General features: G+C 48.5%; 1 protein-coding gene across 1 annotated transcript; it reads left to right on the forward strand.

Moving 5' to 3' along the window:
- The first annotated feature begins 365 nt into the window (after nucleotides 1-365).
- Nucleotides 366-17,749, forward strand: KIF4A (kinesin family member 4A). Its single transcript, XM_036402400.2, has 30 exons — nucleotides 366-490; nucleotides 569-683; nucleotides 1,341-1,531; nucleotides 1,774-1,863; nucleotides 2,431-2,597; nucleotides 2,762-2,856; nucleotides 3,039-3,158; nucleotides 4,180-4,355; nucleotides 4,863-4,924; nucleotides 5,575-5,710; nucleotides 6,148-6,206; nucleotides 6,385-6,490; nucleotides 7,121-7,186; nucleotides 7,473-7,655; nucleotides 8,005-8,108; nucleotides 8,314-8,458; nucleotides 8,946-9,056; nucleotides 9,521-9,604; nucleotides 10,200-10,313; nucleotides 10,490-10,645; nucleotides 11,200-11,294; nucleotides 12,312-12,441; nucleotides 12,998-13,168; nucleotides 13,527-13,634; nucleotides 13,810-13,887; nucleotides 13,970-14,071; nucleotides 14,722-14,871; nucleotides 15,648-15,764; nucleotides 16,388-16,510; nucleotides 17,014-17,749. Exons 1-30 carry the CDS (start codon nucleotides 368-370, stop codon nucleotides 17,188-17,190), a joined length of 3,654 nt encoding a protein of 1,217 aa, XP_036258293.1. The 5' UTR covers nucleotides 366-367; the 3' UTR covers nucleotides 17,191-17,749.
- Nucleotides 17,750-18,480: the final 731 nt, after the last annotated feature.

Genomic DNA, 18,480 nt, shown 5'->3' on the forward strand with positions numbered 1-18,480 from the left:
TGCGGTACCTGTCTGTGATTGGCCGTGACGGCGCGCGGCCCGGTTTGAACGGTGGCCGTTGCGGCGCCGCCATTGGAACGGGCAGCGGCGGTTCCAGGTCAGTCCCGCGGCCGCCCCGTGACGCCGGGCAGGGCCAGGCCGGGCCCGCTCCGTCCCCGCTCCAGCCCCGCTCCCGGCCCGGGGCCTCCGCTCCATCCCCGAGCCCCGGCAGGCCCGCTGCACCCCCCCCCCCCCCCGCGCCCCCTCCACCCCAGAGCCCCGCTGAGGCCGCTTCCCGCCCGCTCCACTCTCAGGCCGGGCGGGGCCGCGACCAGCCCCGCTCCGTGCCCCGGCCCGCCTCACGGCACTCGTGTCTCGCAGGCTGGTGATGGTGCGGGAGGACGAGAAGGGCATCCCGGTGCGCGTGGCGCTGCGCTGCCGGCCGCTGGTGCCCAAGGAGACCAGCGAGGGCTGCCGGACGTGCCTGTCCTTCGTGCCCGGCGAGCCGCAGGTGAGCCACGGGGCGTTCCCGGGGGTCCCGCAGCCACCGGGCCCCGTTACCAGCGCTGCCCCGTCCCTCTCTCCGCAGGTCGTGGTGGGCAATGACAAAGCCTTCACCTACGACTACGTGTTCGACCCGTCCGTGGAGCAGGAGGAGGTTTTCAACACCGCGGTGTCGCCTCTGGTCCGTGGCATCTTCAAAGGTTTGTCCAGGGTTTTGCCCGTTTGGAGCCCGTTCCTCCCCGCAGAACGAGGGGAGTGTGTGCTCTGAGGCAGTTTTCATGGAATGCCAAAGAAGTTTGTGTCGGAAGGGACCTTAAAGCCCATCCAGTGCCACCCCTGCATGGGCAGGGACACCTTCCACTGTCCCAGGTTGCTCCAGGCCCTGTCCAGCCTGGCCTTGGACGCTTCCAAGGATCCAGGGGCAGCCACAGCTTCTTTGGGCCTCCCCCCCTCACAGGGAGCAATTCCTTCCAAATATTTCTCTGGCACTGGGAAGCCATTCCCCCTTGTCCTGTTACTCCAAGCTATTATAAAAAGTCCCTCTCCCTCCTTAAGAATAACACAATGAATTGATAAACATCCTCTTCCAGGATGCTGCAGTGGAGCTGGGACAGCAGAGAATTTGTGCTGTGTTTCTGTTTAGCTCTAATAAAACATCCAGTCTTAAAAAAAGAGCTGAAATAATCATTTTATCTGTGCTTTATGAAGTTTTCATTGCCCTTTTTTTTCCCTTCAATGTTCCTGACTGTGATCTATGCTTAAAGCTGGTGTAAGCTGATGCTTTTCTGCAAGGGTGGTTTTCAAAAATGCAGCTTTCAGTCTCCATGTGACTCACCGGGTGTCCTTTGTCCGCTCAGGATACAATGCCACTGTCTTGGCCTACGGACAGACGGGGTCGGGGAAAACCTATTCCATGGGAGGCACCTACACTGCCAACCAGGAGCATGAGCCCAGCGTGGGGGTCATCCCCAGGGTCATCAAGCTGCTCTTTGAGGAGAAACAGCAAAGGCACGATTGGGACTTCGTCCTCAAAGTTTCTTATTTGGAGGTAAAAGTTTGGTTTTTATCAAGTTAGGAATAAAGGGAGCTTTGAGGTCACCTCCTTCAGGTAACAGATATTGATTAAATCAACCCCTAAGACTCCAGGAGGTTTTGTTAATCCTTTCTGGTCCAAGGTGTCTTTCCCTAAAGGTGAAATTATTAAAATGTGATGCTAAATTAGCCCTAATTTCAGCGTGACTGCTCCTTTCTTTGGCTGGTAACTCTGAGCTGCTCCTCTGCTGCCTCCAGATTTACAACGAGGACATCCTGGACCTGCTGTGCCCCTCCCGAGAGCGCTCCCCGATCAGCATCCGGGAGGACCCCAAGGAAGGCATCAAGGTCTGCAGGGCTGGGGACTGAAGGAGGGGTCATGTGGGAGTTTCTGCCATCCCCAAAGCAGTGGATTGGGGCTCATCCATGTGTTGGGAGCAGCACAGAGATCCAGGGGGTGGGGTGCTCAGGGAAAGCACAGCTTGCCAAGGAGCACATCCAGTCTCTCCTGCTCATCCCCTCTCTGGTTTGTCTCCCTGGGAGCTGCCTCTGCAGAACTTTATTCACACAAATCCTCTCCCCATCAGCCCCTTGCTGTGGCTGGCACAGCTCTCAGCTCCCAGCTTTGCTCAGGATATCCATGGATTTGTCCCTGGAGCCCTGAGGAGCTCTGGCTCCATCCCAGAGCCTAGCTGGCTCTGGAGCAGGCAGAGGAACCTGGGGAGTGTTTAGGAGCGGCATCAGGATGTGATTCCATGTTCCTGAAGTGAAATTCACAACCAGTTTTTCCTGGGAGTTTCCATTCCAGCCCCCTGGGAATGGGCTGGCACAGCCTGAGGTGCAGGGAGATTTTGCTGATCCCAGGTGGGATGAAGAGGAAGCAGAGGATAAACAATGTTTCCTTCCTGGCTACAGATTGTGGGGTTGACAGAAAGAAATGTCACCTGTGCCCAAGAGACCGTGTCCTGCCTGGAGCAGGGGAACAACTCCAGAACTGTGGGATCCACGGCCATGAATTCCCAGTCCTCCAGATCCCATGCCATCTTCACCATCTGCATTGATCAGAAGAAGAGAAATGACAAGTGAGTGTCACTGTGCAGCTGATGAGAGTTACTTTCCCAAAATTTCCTCATCCTGGTCCTGAGCTGTGCTTCTCAAGGCAGTTCAGGTTTTGGCTCTGAATTTTTAGCTCTTGGGCTGCTTCTTTTCTACCTGGGGAGAGTAAAACATTTTCTTTCTGCCCTAGGAATTGCAGTTTTCACTGCAAATTACACCTGGTGGATCTTGCTGGCTCTGAGAGACAAAAGAAGACCAAGGCTGAGGGAGACAGACTCAAAGAAGGTCTCTGGGCTGGGACTGGTGGAGTTTGGGTTTCTTCTCACTTGGGACTTAATAAAAGAGCAAAGCACTTGTTTAACCCTTTAATCTGCTTTTTTTAACCTTGTTAAATTTTTAATAAGTGCAGGAAATGAGGAGTTTGGAGCTGTTGAGGTAGCTGTGCTCACTGTGAGCTTTGTCTGCAGGAATCAACATCAACAGAGGCCTCCTATGCCTGGGGAATGTCATCAGTGCTCTGGGAGATGAGAATAAAAAGGGAGGCTTTGTCCCCTACAGAGACTCCAAGCTGACCAGGCTGCTGCAAGGTGAGAGAAGATGATGACAAAGCCTAAACCTGCAGGTGCTTTTTAAATAACAAAGCAGGGGAAAACCCCCCAGCTCAGAACTGCTGCTGCAAAGGGATTTGTTTGTTTAATTCCTCACTGAAGCCAGGCCTTTCCTGTACTCTTATTTTAGGTTGCAAATGCAGTGAGATGAGCTCAAAACAAGTCCTGCTCTCCTGCACTTTGTGTGACAGGAGGCAACAACACAAAATCAGGGCTTATTTTTGGTGGGGAGAAGGAAGAGGAGAAGTCTGGGAGCAGAGATCTATTATTGTACCTTAATTATAGCAACTCCCTGGGGGATGTCACAGCCAGAATGAAGCTCCAGCTGTCTGTGCCTTCCCTGGCATTTGTTTTCTTAATCTGAATATCTGGTCTTTATTTTTCAATAGCTGGGATTTGTCTTTCAATGCATTTTATTTAAGTTACCCTTTAATTTGGGCAAAGCTTCAGTAATGAAATTACTGACATTTTGATGGTAATTACATAATTTGCTGCAAAAGCTCTTCAGTATTTTCCATGTCTGAAAGTACCTAATTAAAACCTGGATTAGGCTGGATGTGGGGCCCCTTTTTTTTTCTGATCAGTAGCTTTAAGAGCCAATTTGTATAAAACCAAAGGATGAAGTTCCATGCAGCTTTGTGATCTGTTCTTATCCAGTAATTCCTTAAATTGGAGAAAATTTTGGATGTTCATGGAGGTCTTGTTATTAGGGAGGGGCAAACCTGAAAGAACCAGGCCAGAAATGGCATAAAGAAATTATTTATTAGGGCAACAACTGGGGCTTCTGGGGTGAAACCTTTATTTTCAAACCCTTTGGCTTGCAAAAACCCACTTTAAAACAGACCTGAGTGTACAGAGGAGAAAGTAACGAGTGGCACCCAAATCCAGCTGTTTAATCTGCGTTTTGGGGACACACTCCTGGGGTTGGAATCCTTGAAGGATGACATTTCACTGTCGTTGTTGCTCTGACAGCTTTGACATTGTTTCTTCTCCTTCCCAGACTCCCTGGGTGGGAACAGCCACACTCTGATGATTGCCTGTGTGAGCCCAGCAGATTCCAACCTGGAGGAGACCCTGAACACTCTGCGTTATGCTGACAGGGCCAGGAAGATCAAAAACAAACCCATTGTCAATGTGGACCCCCAGGCAGCTGAGCTGCACCAGCTGAAGCAGCAGGTACTGGGGGAACCCCTCAGCAAACCCCAAAGGAAGGCACAGCCTCACAAAAAATGCAAAACATTCCTAATGTGCATTGCTCTGTCTCTGGAGGTGGTGGGAAGGGGATGTGTGGATTTTTTTGGTTTTTGGGGTTTTTTTTGAGTTTTCCTGCAGCCAGAGAAAAGTGGTGCTGGTGTAATTTAAATTTCCCTTCCACTCAACAAAGCACTGCCTGGTGAGCTACAGGCACAATCAGAAATACAGAGATGGTTTGGTGCCCTCCTGACATCTCCTACCTGTGCCCAGCACGGTGGGAAGGGAAGGGTTTTGCCTGGGGTGATTCCAGAGGGAAGTCAAGAACGTTTTGAGGAATAAACTTGAGGAATAAATAACTTGAAGTACAGTAACAACATCACTCCTTTCCACAGGCAGTGGTAACAGGGGAGTTATGGAGCAGGGAAGTCAGGGAGACCAAGAATCCATGGACCTGTTACATTTACAAGCAATAATTCTTTGTCTTTGCAGGTCCAGCAGCTCCAGGTGTTGCTGCTGCAGGCCCATGGAGGGACCCTGCCTGTGGCTCTCAAGTAAGATTTGTTATTTAATGTCCTCTGGATGTGTATTTATCACACTCCAGAGAAGTCTCTGGATCTCTTAGCTTTGGGCAGTGCTGTAGAGTGAGGGGAGAACAAATTGGTTGCTTTTCCCCCCTTCTTTTTGTCATCCTTACTGGAATTCCCTGGGATATTTAGTTTTGTAGCAAACACCTCATGATTGCAAAAATCTGTTGCAGGAAGTAAAAGAGGAAGCAGGAAACACCTCCTGAATAAATTCCTGTCTCTGAGACCCATCCATCACCCCTCTACCCCTAAATGTGGGGCAGCTCCACCTCCGTTATCCTTAAAAGCACAAAATCTGGGACAGAGTTGGGCTGTGCAGGTGTTGTGTTCTGGGGATGTTCCAAAACCAAGGACATGGAGTTCACAGCCTCTCTTTGGAGGTTTTTCCTGCATTCTGGAAGTGTCCAAGGCTTGGACAGACCCTGGAGCAGCCTGGTCTGTGGAAGGTGTTCCTGCCCATGGCAGGGGTGGGGCTGGATGAGCTTGAAGATCCTTCCCTCCCAAACCATTCTGGGCTATTTATTTTAAATTATTTAAGCAATGATGATAATTTTGGAGGTGACTCCAGTGCTGTCCCAAAGCCCAATCTCACACCCAACTGCTCCTTGCTGCTGCAGTGGTTTGGCCCCCTCAGAGAACCTCCAATCCCTGATGGAGAAGAACCAATCCCTGCAGGAGGAGAACCAGAAGCTGAGCCAGGGGCTGAGTGAGGCTGCTGGGCAAACAGCACAGATGCTGGAGAGGATCATCCTGGTAAGTTCCTTATCCCAGGAGAGCTCTAAATTGCTGGAAGTGAATCAACAGCAGCTCCAGTATTTATGACACATTGAGAATCTCTTAAATGTTCCTTTCATGTTGATTCCAAACCAGGCAGATTGCTGCCTGAATCTGTTGGTCTTTAGTTTTCTTTTGGAAAAAAAAAAAATCAGCTGAATCTTTCAGCTTTTTTAATACTTTAAATATTTTGTTTTAATATTTTAAATAGCACTTGCACACTTGTGTTCTCCTTTCCCCACCCTACTTTTTTCCTTTTGCCTGCAGTGTCTGTCCCTGAAAAAATGCTGTGAAATCCAAACTGGCCTTAACCATGAAAGATCTTTCAGTGCATTGGTTTTCACACTGCCAATCTTTTACTGCAAATTATCAGCTGATTTCTGGCTTCTTATCTTCTACAATTCTGATTTCTCTAGACAGAGCAAGAAAATGAGAAGATGAATGCAAAACTAGAGCAGCTCCAGCACCACGCTGTGTAAGTGTCCCCACACCCTTCTCCTGGGATAATGTCCTTGGGAATTCAGTGTTTTCAGTGGGATAAACTGGATCCAGTCAGCTGGGGTTTGTTCATCCAGAATTAATTCAGAGGTTGAGTGGGGAAAGTTCTTCTTCCCTGGCACAAACTCAGCATGGACTTGTTCCCCTGTTTCCAGGTGCAAGTTGGATCTGCAGAAGTTGGTGGAGACTGTGGAAGATGAGGAGTTAAAGGAAAATGTGGAGGTGATCAGGAACCTGCAGCAGGTGCTGGCTGAGCTGCAGGTAAGGCTGAACCCAGGGAGTTGTGACAACAATCCCAAGAAATCTGGGATTCCACTCCAACAGCTTCCCTCAAGGAGCCCAGCAATTAAAATGTGAAATGACTACTGAGATCCACTTCAAAACTGTCCTGTTGTGCTGTAATGCTGCAGAAAGGCCACTTGTGCTGCTCCTGGGGGAGAAGGGAAGGAGGAGTCTACATGGAAAAACCTGACACAGGAGCTTGGCATGGATTTACAGTCCCTGAATTGGATGGAATGTTCCAAACTTTGTGATTTTTATGGACAATGTAAATTGCAGAGGTCTGAATTTGTTAAATAGAAGCTTCCAGGCTTTTGTCTAAGGGAGGAATTTCAGTTCTCCCTCACTGGACATTCCTCTGTTCTCTCCTCTTCCTTCTCTCTCCAGTGCTTTGGTTCAGGGAAGATTTCAAGGAATGGCTTTTCCAACCAGACATGGAGGAGTTTCCCCACATTCCTTGAGGAGGAGGATGATGGTCTCCTCTTTCCAGAGAGGCTCTGGCCGGAGAACAATCACATTGTGCTTTGCCCTTATGTGCCAACAGACTCTTATTTCCTTCATTTTATTTCCTATTTCTCTTTTCACCCAAATATTCTTCTCTTTGTCCACCAGAGTGAAAACGCTGCCGCCACAGAAGCTGCTGCAGAGCTGCCAAACTCTGAACAGGATTCTCCAGGTGTAAGTGAGGGGCTCAGCAGTGCACACCTCACTTGGGCATGGTTTCATCTCCTCATCACTTTTATCTGCTCCTTCCTACTCATTTTCTAACCCAAATGCTTGATAAATCATCATTCTTGTCTGTGCTGTTTCAAATGCAATGTGTTCACTGTCAAGAACCTGTTCTCATTTCTGAATATCTGATTTTTTTAAATACAAATGAATCTGAAGTGCTCTGTGGAAATAATGTAATTCAGGAGCTTTGGATTGGCCTCTCCTCATCTCCTCATGGCTGTGTCTCCTGCAGGGAGCAGAACTGGGCCAGGAATCCAAGAGAGCCTCTGACTTCAGCACCCAACACGCCCTGCGCCAGGCCCAGCTCTCCAGGGAGCTGCTGGAGCTCAACAAAGCCCTGACTCTGAAAGAGGCCCTGGCCAAAAAAATGTCTCAAAATGATACTCAGCTTGGGCCCATTCAGTCCCAGTACCAGGTAAAGCTGAAATCCTCCTTGGGCAGTTTGTTTTCCCCAGTTCCTGCTGGGGAGAGGGAAGGGAGGAGATCTATCCTCAGGAGCCTGTTCTGATTTGGGTTTATTCCTTAAGCTGGATCCCTGCTCCCTTGGGCAGTGTTCCCTGCTGTGCTGGGTGACTCTGTGCCCACCAAAGCTCCAGAGTGTGCTGGGCCAGCCCCTGTGACCCTCACACTGCTCTAAGATGAGGTGGTTTAGCAGCCTGCTGTGAAGGAATGGGGTTTTTCAAGGTTTCTGCATCTTAAAGCTTTGTCTTAGGATCTCTTTCCAAGGTTTTTATTTGGAGATTTATTCTTCTTGTCCTTTCTAGACCAATATCAGGGATCTGGAATTGGAGGTCAGCAACTTGCAGAAGGAAAAGGAGGAGCTGGTCCTTGCTCTGCAAATGGCAAAGAAGGACATCAACCAGGCCAAGTAAGAGGGCTCTGCCTGCAGCCCTGGGGGCTGTCAATGTGTCTGAAAATCCAATGTCTTGCATTTCCATGATCTGTGAAAGCTCTTTTTTGGTGTAAAAATGTCCCTTTAAAGTGCCAGGAGCTGCAGAGAAACCTCCTGTGGGCTTTCAGCAGCAGCAGAGGTGACAGAGGTGACATTTGGATTTGTTGTTGTTCCTCTCCAGGCTGAGCGAGCGGCGCCGGAAAAGGCTCCAGGAGCTGGAAGCACAAATTACTGAGCTCAAGAAGAAGCTGAATGAGCAATCCAAGCTCTTGAAGCTGAAGGAATCCACAGAGCACACGGTGTCCAAACTGAACCAGGAGATCAGGGTAACCAACAGGCACCTCTGACTTGAGCCAGTGTGGGCAAAGCAGCTCCCAGGCAGGAATCCCAGAAATCCCTGACAGGAATCCTAGAAATCCCAAACAGGAATCCACTTTTTGTTTAGTCAGACTGAAAATAGCAGTGTTTGGCAGGATTCCTGTGGCTACATGACCACAATGGGCAGGTGGCTACTGAGATTTGGGCGGAAAGTAAGTCCAAAGTATCTTCTGGCATTTCTAATTTATTGCCTCGGTCAAATAATTTGATTTCTCTTTGATTTCTCTAAATTGTGCCTGGGTTGGTCTTCCCCTTATGCCAAAAAAAAAAAAACAACCTTCTGTATTTTAGCACTTTGAGAGTGTTCTGAGTGGGAGCACAGCAAGATTTCCCATCTTCCACTCCCCACACCTGGCAGGCACAGGGGGGAATGGAGGTTGAAGCTCTTTAGGCTGTAAATCCTGGATAATTCTTCCAGCCACTGCTGTTTTTCAGGAAATGAAGCAGCAAAGGGTGCAGCTGATGCGTCAGATGAAAGAAGACACCGAGAAATTCAGGCAGTGGAAGCAGCAGAAGGACAAGGAAGTGATCCAGCTGAAGGAAAAGGTGAGCAAACCAGCCCCTCACTCTATTCCTCCCTCCAAAGGGCTGCCTGAAGGTTTCTTTAACTGGGAAGTATCTTAGGAGAGCTGGGAATGCTTTGAAGAGAAGCTTGACTCATGTGGCTGCCACTTTTCACCACTTGGGCTTGTTTGTGCTGGAGATCTTCAAGCTCTTGCCACAGCTGTGACTCTGCTCTAAAGCAGACAGCAAAAATAGCCAATATTTGAAGGATTTACAGTTGTGGGGTTTGGCCTCAGCATGGGAGATTTTTAAACTTCCAAAGAAATGTTGGATCTGCAGGTCAATAAAATCCAGCTGCTGAGTGCAGTGGCCAGCAAACACCTGGAGTTTGGTGTCACAGCAATTCCTGCCCCTCACTGCCTTGGGGTTCTCAGGCTGGAATTTTGGGGCTGCAACCTTTCCTTTGTCATGGAAAATGTGACTTTTGCAGTTGTTTGTCCTTGCAGGACCGTAAGAGACAATATGAGCTCCTGAAGCTGGAGAGGGATTTCCAGAAGCAGGCCAACGTCCTTCGGCGCAAAACAGAGGAGGTGAGGAGCCAACATCTCCTGGAAATCCCAACCAATCCCTAAAGTCTGCCAAGTGGGGCTGGAGGAAGGAACAGGATACACAGGAACCTCTGAAAGGAAGTTTAGAGGCTGGGAAAAAATAAAAAACTCTCTCTGTAGAGAAATCCCCATTTCTGCCTTTGGGGGATCCCAGTTAAATTTGCTCCTTAAAGGCCAGGAGGCTCTTGGGGGCCAAGTGGCTCTAGGTGCCAGACTCCTGTGGCAAATCCATGCAAATGCCCAAGGTAGGAAGTGGAAAATGAGTTTGGGTGGTGGATCTACAAGGTTGCAGTTCAAAATCCTTTCAGGATGGCTTCGTAAAAAAAATGCATCTTCAACCCCTCATTTTGGGTGTTTTCTTCTACCTTCAGGCATAGAAGGAGCTTTTCTTTTAAAGGAGGAATGGCAGCAAAGGAAATAAAGGCAGAATTCCTTGAGTTAAACCAGAATAACTTGAGATTTATTAACCTTGTGCTGTCACTGTCCCAGTGTTTGCCCTGGGCTGGGAATCCCTGGTGTTTCCAGCTGTAGCAGATGATTGCAGTCCCTGTTCAGCTCCTTGTGGAATCTTTTCCAGGCAGCAGCTGCCAACAAACGCCTCAAGGATGCCCTGCAGAGGCAGAAGGAGGTGGCAGATAAACGGAAGGAGACCCAAAATCGGGGCATGGAAGGAATTGCTGCACGAGTCAAAGTGGGTAACAGCATTTTTGCATCCCTACACTGGGCAAACTGGGATTTGGGATGGGTGCTGCTGGCCTTGGTGGCTGGAGCACTGCAGGAGGACCAGGGAATTGCAATGGGATTATTCAGAAGGATTCAGTCCTGAAGTTGAGCTCAACCACTGGGTTTTGGGGGTTATTTTTCCAGAGCTGGCTTGCAAATGAAGTTGAGGTTCTTGTCAGCACTGAGGAAGCTCGAAGACACCTGGCAGACCTGCTGGAGGACAGGAAAATCCTGGCAAAAGAGCTCTGTCAGCTGAAAGAGAAGAAAGATGCTGGAGAAAACCCCCCTCCAAAGCTGCGGGTAAGAGGGAAATTCCCCTTTTCCCACCCCACTCCTCTGGCTGTTCAGCAATACTGGATTCATTCTTCTCTCTCCTACTTGACCTGTTCCCTCAGAAGGTGGGGATGGATCCCACCATTTCTGGGAGAACGGTTAATATTTTTATCCTCTCAATGTCAGGGACAAGAGGTGCTGAAGGATCTTGTTACTTAATGGAATTTGGGAATTTTTTTTTTCCCTGAAAGGGCAGTCAGGCTTTGGGACAGGCTTCCCAGGGAAGTGGTAGAATCACCATCCCTGGAAGTGTCCAAAAACCATCTGGATGTGGCACCTGGGGACATGGGTGACCCATCAGTGTTGGGTGAATGGTTGGACTCAACCCTCTGGGAGAGCTTTTCCAACCTCAAGGATTCTGAGGGATGTGAGTGGCTCACTCCACTCAGCACAGGCTTTTGGGGAAGAACAATGGAACAGAAGCTGTGGGGAGATGCCTGGAGGCTTTCCTAGCTGGAATATCTGTAAAAGTGTGATTTCCTCTCCTGTTGCTGCCCTGTGTCCCTGTGCTGTGCTTGCAGAGGCGCACGTACTGCCTGGCTGACCTGCAGGCCCTGGACACGGATCTCTCTGTCTCCAAGCAGATTGAGAGCCTGCAAACAGAGATGGAGCTCAGGTAAGGCACTGCCACAGTGCTCATCCACACAGCCTGACACTGCAATGATGAGAGAGAAGTTGCATTGCTGTGCTTACTTTAAGCAGCACCCTAACCCATCTAATTGTTTTAGAGCCACTGCCAAAGCAAATTGGGGTAAAAATACAGATGCTGAAAATCTTTTTCCAAAACTCCAAGGTTCAAAATCATCTTTACAGTCTGAGTCATACTGATGGACAAACTATTTCCTCTGCATCTGTGGTCTTTAATCATATTTACACCGGGTGTCAACAAGGAAAGCCTTCCAATGCTACATGGAGCACCTTTGGTGTTTGATGGAATGGGTGCTCAAGCTCTGTCTCCACAGATGAAAAACATCCCCCATGGTAAATTGTAACTGAAAACAGAGCTGAGGTATAATTACACCAAGAATCCATATCTTTATACACAGGGTGATAGGGAGTGACATCTGAAATTTTGTCCTTGTTTTATTCAAGACCAAAAATGCCAAATTTGATGCAAAAATCCATTTTTACAGAACCAAGAATTTTCTATTCTTGGGGTTCAAAGGATGCTTCAGGAAGGAATTTGGTCCCAACACCCCATCCATCAGAGGGATTTATAGCAAACTGTAAAAGATGGAGGAATGATTTTTTGTATTGGCCAAGTATCTACTGGCAAACTGACCAAACAAGTTGAAAATGGCTTTTCAGGGGGTGAAACCCCCAGAGCCCTTTCAGTGGGTTTTCCTGGCTGTAATTTTTCCAAAATGTGGGGAAAATACTCAGGCACTTAGACTGGGTGTTTTGAGCTATTAGTGAGAACCTCTGGGGAAAAAAACCTCCACTTTTATTTGGGAATGTGGAGTGGAAGCAGAACTCCACAGGGGAGCAATGCAGGCTCCAGATGCTCCACTGAGCAGCAATAATCTCAATTTATACTATTTTACTTAATATTATGGGAACAGTCACATTAGCCCAGAAAGCAGCCCTGGTTTTCTCCTGTGTTGTAACCCCAAATCCATGGATTCTTCCCCAGGAGTGCCCAGATAGCAGATCTGCAGCAGAAACTCCTGGATGCAGACAATGGAGATCGGGCCAAGCAGCGCTGGGACAGCATTGCCACCATCCTGGAGGCCAAATGTGCTCTGAAGTATCTCCTGGGAGAGGTAAAGTCTGGATTTTCCTTTTTTATCCCTGAAAACAAAGGCTGTAAGTCTGCTTAGCCACAAATAACAGGAATTGACCAAAGGAATTTGACTAGAGCCTTCTTGTGGTGGATGAGGTTTATTCCCCACTTGAGTTTGGATTAAAGTAATCTGTATGGGGGAGTGAAATCTGAAAAGCAAGGAAGAGGGGGATGGAATAGATGAGGGTCTGGATGCTTGCATAGGAAAGGGAAAAGGCAAATTTCAAAAGTGGAAGAGAAGAAAAAGTATCTAAAATACTTCCTGAGCAGGCAGGGAAGCAATGGAATTGGTGTTGAGATGGGAAAAAGAAAAATTGGGGTATTGTGGGATCTGGGAAAGAGCAACTGAAGGACAAAATTACCTCTTGTTCCCTGGTGCTTAGAAATCAAAGGAAAAGGGTGAAAAGGAAAATATTCCAAGTGCTGCAGGAAGGAAGATGAATTCAGAACTGTGAACAAGATCCTCAGCTCCCTGGTTTATCCCTGTCCCAGCAGGGAATCCCTGTCCCAAGCCATGCCTTGCTCTTGTTTTCCAGCTGGTCTCCTCCAAAGTGCAGGAGAGCAAACTGCAGAGTGGCCTGCAGCAGAGCCAGGCCAGCTGCTCTGATGTGCAGAAGATGCTGATGGAAGAGAGGAACCACATAGCAGAGATGGAGGCAGAGTTCCAAAATCAGATTTTGGTGCAGGAGCAGCAACACCAGGAAAAGGTGAATCACAGCTCATGGAAATCTTGGAGTCTGATCTCCAGGTCTGCTCAGAGGGAAAGGCAAAGGGGGATGTGTTGAAATGAAGCTGGTGCTGAATATCAGCTCAAATTCCGTTGGACTTTTGCAGATAGTTCATTCAAAGCCAAAGAAATCTCTGTATTTATCCTGTGCAAATTGGTTTATTCAGCAACATTCCTCCTGCTTTAAACAAGGAGGTTACACCTGAGCACAAGATCACTTTTCAAATAGATCAGGGTGGAATTGTGCTGGAAGTGACAGGAAATTTCCCTGAGCCTGGACTTCGATGCCAAGTGCTCCTTTCAGGAATTCACCCCTGTTTATTCCAACTTGCTTTTAGGTTCTGTACCTGCTCAGCCAATTCCAGCAGAAAGAAGCAGCAGAGAAGAGATTGGAAGATTCCCTGAACGAGCAGGAGAAACAACTGCAGGAGCGACTGCGGTTCCAGGTGCAGAGGCTGGGGGAGGCTGGGATCCGTTGGGATTCCGGGAATTAGGAGAAGGATTGTGTGTTCCCTTTGCAGAAGCCTGCATGGTGTGCTTGCTGTGCAGGCTGGAATAACCCTGGGGGATTTTATCATATTTATCTCCAATGAAACAAATTTCCTCTTGTCCTGCAAACAGGAGGAAGAGCTGGAAAAAATGAGGGAGATCTGTGAGAAGAACCAGGAACTTCTCCGGGAAAATGACACTCTGAAACAGGTAGAGCCTTGTACAGACACCAGAGCCTCGTGGCAGCTGGGTTGGATGATTTTGCAGAGCTAATTCTTGTCCCTTTTGACAGAAACTGCTGCTCCTCCAAGTTGCCAGTGGCCAGAAGCTCGGGCACATCCAGCAAAGGCCACCTGAGTCTCCAGACTCTTCTTTTGATTATGTTCCACCCAAAGTAAGAGGCTGCACAGTTTGTGTTGCACCTGAATTCTTTGCCAGGGTTCATCTTGGCTGTTTATAATGTGGTTTTCATTCTCCTAAGCTGCTTTTATCATGCACTTGTTCTGCTCATTGAAGTGTCCCCTTCAGTCCTTTCCAGAAGACTCAAATACTTTACATCAGTTTTTTGGTTTTAAAAAAAAAAAAAAAAAAGCAAACTAACCCCAAACCTGTTTCCTCATTGTAATTCTGACTCTATCCTCCTTCACAATCCAGATTGTTTTTCTGTAGCATTGCCAGTCTTTAAATTATGGGGCAAGGCATGTGTTTCACAGCCAACTTTGCTGCTTTGCACAGAGCAAAATCTTAGTGCTGGGAGGAAGAAATTATTTAAAATTCCTTGGACAGGAGTGTGACACTTGTTTTTTGTCATGTGATGTGTCAACAACTTAGACTTCCAAGGATTTGTCATCAATAGTTTAAATTGATTGAATTTTCAATCCTGATAATTGGATCTTTTTTCCCCTCCCTCACCCACAACCTTCTTGTCTGTGAGGGACTCTGAAAACCCTAATAAAACCAGATTAAAATGTAATCATTATTAGTATTATTAATGAAATAGAGCTGCTCTTTGGTGGCCTCACCCCTGGTGCTCCTGTGTTGCAGCCCAAGTGCCGCCGGCAGACGACGGCCAAGCCCCGAGCACCCAGCCCCGAGGTGGATGTGGAGGAGCTGTTCTCTGACCCTGGGGAGCTGGAGGATTCTGACTGGCTTCCTGGGAAAGCAGGCAGAGGAACCAGGAAAAACCTCATGGGGGTAAGGTCCAGCTGCCCTTGATCCAGTGTCTGTTAGGGAATCACTTGCTGTGTGCAGGGGTTGGGATGGAGCTGTGAGGTGTGGTGTCCCCACTGTTCTCAAAGTGGCAGGAATGGGTTATTTGGGTGCCTGGGGATATTTGGGACATTCCCACAGACACAGCAAAGGTTGTCTGCAGTCAGCAAGACCTTCCTGGACAGGTTTTCCCTGTCTAAGTCACCTTCTCCCATGTTCTGTCCTGCTGCCTGTGTCTGAGCTGGCCTCTGCTTTAGGAACAGCCCCAACAGCAGCCAGACCCATCCAGGGAGTCAATTTTAGGGAAAAAAACAAACAAAAAAAGGATGTCCTGTTGTGGATCCCTGTTTCCTTTGGGAACCTGCAGCTTGCAGTCCTGACAGAGCCTCAGCTTCCATCTGTCTGTGTCAGTCTGGAGCTTCAGCCTGTGGCTCAGAAAATTCCTGAGGCTTTTGAGGTGGGGACTCCTTTTTCTGGAAGTGTGGCACAGAAACTGGGATCCTTTGGCATAGCCTCAAGTTAGGCAATGAGTAACTGAAGGTACTTATCCTGTAGATCTTGTAGGTGGAAAGATTTTATTCTGGATATTAGGAGGAAAATTATTCTGGGATGTAAAAAAATGCAAAATGCAGTGAAATGGCAGCGAAATGCAGCAAGGGGCAGCTTGGGGGTGTCCTTGTCCTTGAGGATGCCACAGCTGGCAGGACCTGGAGCATTCCAGGAGCATCCTGGCCATTGGATCCCCCTTCCCTCCCTCACAGTGCTCGTGCAAGGGCCGCTGTGGGAACAGGCAGTGTGGCTGCAGGAAGCAGAAGTTGGGATGCACCGACGGCTGCAGCTGCGCCGCGGCCACGTGCAGGAACAGGGAGCGGGGCCTGGTGAGTGCTGCTGGCTCTGGGGGGCACAGGGGCTGCATTTGGGCTGGAGCAAAGCTGGATGAAGGGATAATTCCCACACAAGTATAGTTTGTCCAGGCAGAGCAGGTGCACTTTGCTGAAGCTCTGTGAATGTCACTATAATTAGTGCCTCTTTGGTAACTGAGGAAAATTTTCCACTGCAGGACCAGGCTCTGCCTTTCAGGACAGAATTTTGGAGATTCACAGCAAAGATTTTCATGTTCCCACTTCTCATCCACAAATCTGAGGATAAAAAGTTCCATTTTCCATTTTGGACTAAATAAATTAAAGTTTTGTCTTTGGCTTCAGACAACACAAAACCCTGACTCATTCCCAGATTTCTTTTTAAGAATGGAAGGGATGGTTTGGGGGAGGGGGTTGTAGCAGCAGGAAGGTCCATGAGAAACTGATGTTACTAGTGGGAATTTTGCTCTTGGATCTCAGATGTGGAGCAGGGACAGCCCATAGTGCTCTAATTATTAGTGCCTAGTCTGAGCTGCAGCATCCTGTACTGTGAAAAACTTCCCAGCTGGAGAGCAGGGGGCTGTAGCGGGAAGGGAAGGGATGGATGTTCTGCAAGAGCTTCACCCTCTGCTGCCCCTCAGGAAACCACACCATGTGAGGAGCACAAAAGGGACTCGGAGGGGTCCTTGAAGCTGGAAGACCCCACGGAGGTGAAAGCAGAAGAGAGCTTCTTCCGGCCTTTGTGTATCACTCCAACCACCAAGGTATTCCCAGGGGAGAGCAGAGCTGCTGAGTGAAGGGTCTTGGAGGGAAATCACCCCAGAGGAGAAGCTGCTGCTGGAAAACTGCACAGCTCCAGGCAGCTTATGTGGAAGCTGAGCGTGTGTTGGATTCCTAAGTTCCCACACTGAAATGATGCCACGAGCTTGCCACCTTTTCCTGCAGCACCTTCAGCAAGGAGAGAGGGGAAGTGAGGAGTTTGCAGGATAAAATCCTGTCTGTCTGTCTGTCCATGTTCAAAGTGACCTCTCTGACCTGGCACATCTCATTTCACCTCAGCTAAACAAATTCCCTTATCCCATGGGAGCTCCCTATTCCAACTGCTGTCTCTTCCTGCTGCATGGTATTTTGTCAAAAATATTGTCTTTTTCCTGACTTGAGTAAAAAAAGCAACTCTTGAGGTTGGCCAGGCACTTGGTGTCCTGCTGCTTTTGGTGGGTCACCCAGCTGTGACTAACTCCAAAGATTGTCCCTTGCTTTCCCCCAGGTCCTGCAGGACATCACAGAGCAGGAGGTGCTCCTGAAGATTCCCAGCACTGCTGCCTCCCTGCTTGGGAGGGATGAGGAGTCCCGGGAGAACCAGAACCCCTTTGGCAGGAGGAAGAAGAGGATGCTGAGCAGCAACATCAGCTTCTTCTCAGGCTGCACCCCCATCAAGGAGTAGTTTACCTGTCCTGGAGCTTTTCCCATCCCTTTAGGCCACATTCCTGGTGACTTTTGAGGGAGTTGGATTCTCCTGCTGGAGCAGCAGCTCCTGCCCTCAGCGAGGGAGCCAAACTGCTTCTTTCTTTGTTTTGTCTCTGTAAATATTTTTGTGTTGGGGCCAGGTGGGGGGTAAGAATTTTTCCTCTGAAATTCCTGGAGTGAATGGAGGTGATTTTCCAGGTGGGTGTTCCCAGCTCCCTCCCTCCTGCTGAGCTGTGAACGCTGGGTACGGTTTCACCTGTAATCTTGAGAGAGCTTTGTCTCTGCACTGGAGCTCTGCTCCTGCCTCTTCCCATGGAGCCTGAAGGAACTTTTCCAGCTGCCCTGGGGGAGCCATGGAGTTAGAAGGCCCTGGCTGAAGTCTTAAACCAGCAGCTCTGAACTGCTCAGGCTTTCTGGCCCCTTTGGCCGCTGGACTGTGTTTATTCAATGAACTTAGAAACTTGACCTATGTGAATAATGTAGGAATTTTAACTCTGGTTTGTGATTTTAATAAAGGAGTTACTAAAGAAACCTGACTCGGAGTTGGGATTATTGTGTACAACACCCCTCAGCCTCCCCTGTGCTCTCTGCTTAACTTTGGTCTTAAAACCAGTCCAGGAGTTGCTGTCACTGGCACCTGCTCAGGTCTTTCTGTCCAGACACCCCAAACAAGTTCCTGCTGCTTTTCCTTGCCCTCAGCCCTAAGTTGTGAGTCTCAGCAGGAAGAGAAGGTGATAAATGTAAATTTTGTTAAATTTATTTTTTCTCTTTTGCCAATGGGCATGACCCAGCCCTTCCCTGAGAGCTGCACAGGGCTGTGGGATTTGGGCAGCAGTTCCCTGACCTGAGACTCCTCTTTGTTTACCTGTTGGATGAGGCTCTGCCAACTTAGAGACTCCCAGGATGGTTGGGCTGGAAGGGGCCTTAAGGATCATCCATTTCCACCATCCCAGACTGCTCCAGGCTCTGTCCAAGCTGGCCTTGGACACTTTCAGGAATGGGGCAGACCCAGCTTCTCTTGACATCCTCTGCCAGGGCTTTACTACTCTCACAGGGAAGAATTCCATCCCAAACTCCCTCTCACTGTCCCTGCTTTCCAAGTCTATGAAGGCCCTGAGAGCTGTAAAATATTTCCAAGTGATTTAAATGAACTTGGAAGTTCTGAGGGCTTAGGCCCTAATAGAAGATTGTCCCAGTAATATTATGTAAAAATAGATAATATATAATTATATAATAATATACAACAGTGTATGCTATATTATATATA

This window comes from Molothrus ater, chromosome 14, assembly GCF_012460135.2.
Source record: "Molothrus ater isolate BHLD 08-10-18 breed brown headed cowbird chromosome 14, BPBGC_Mater_1.1, whole genome shotgun sequence".
NCBI lineage: Eukaryota > Metazoa > Chordata > Aves > Passeriformes > Icteridae > Molothrus > Molothrus ater.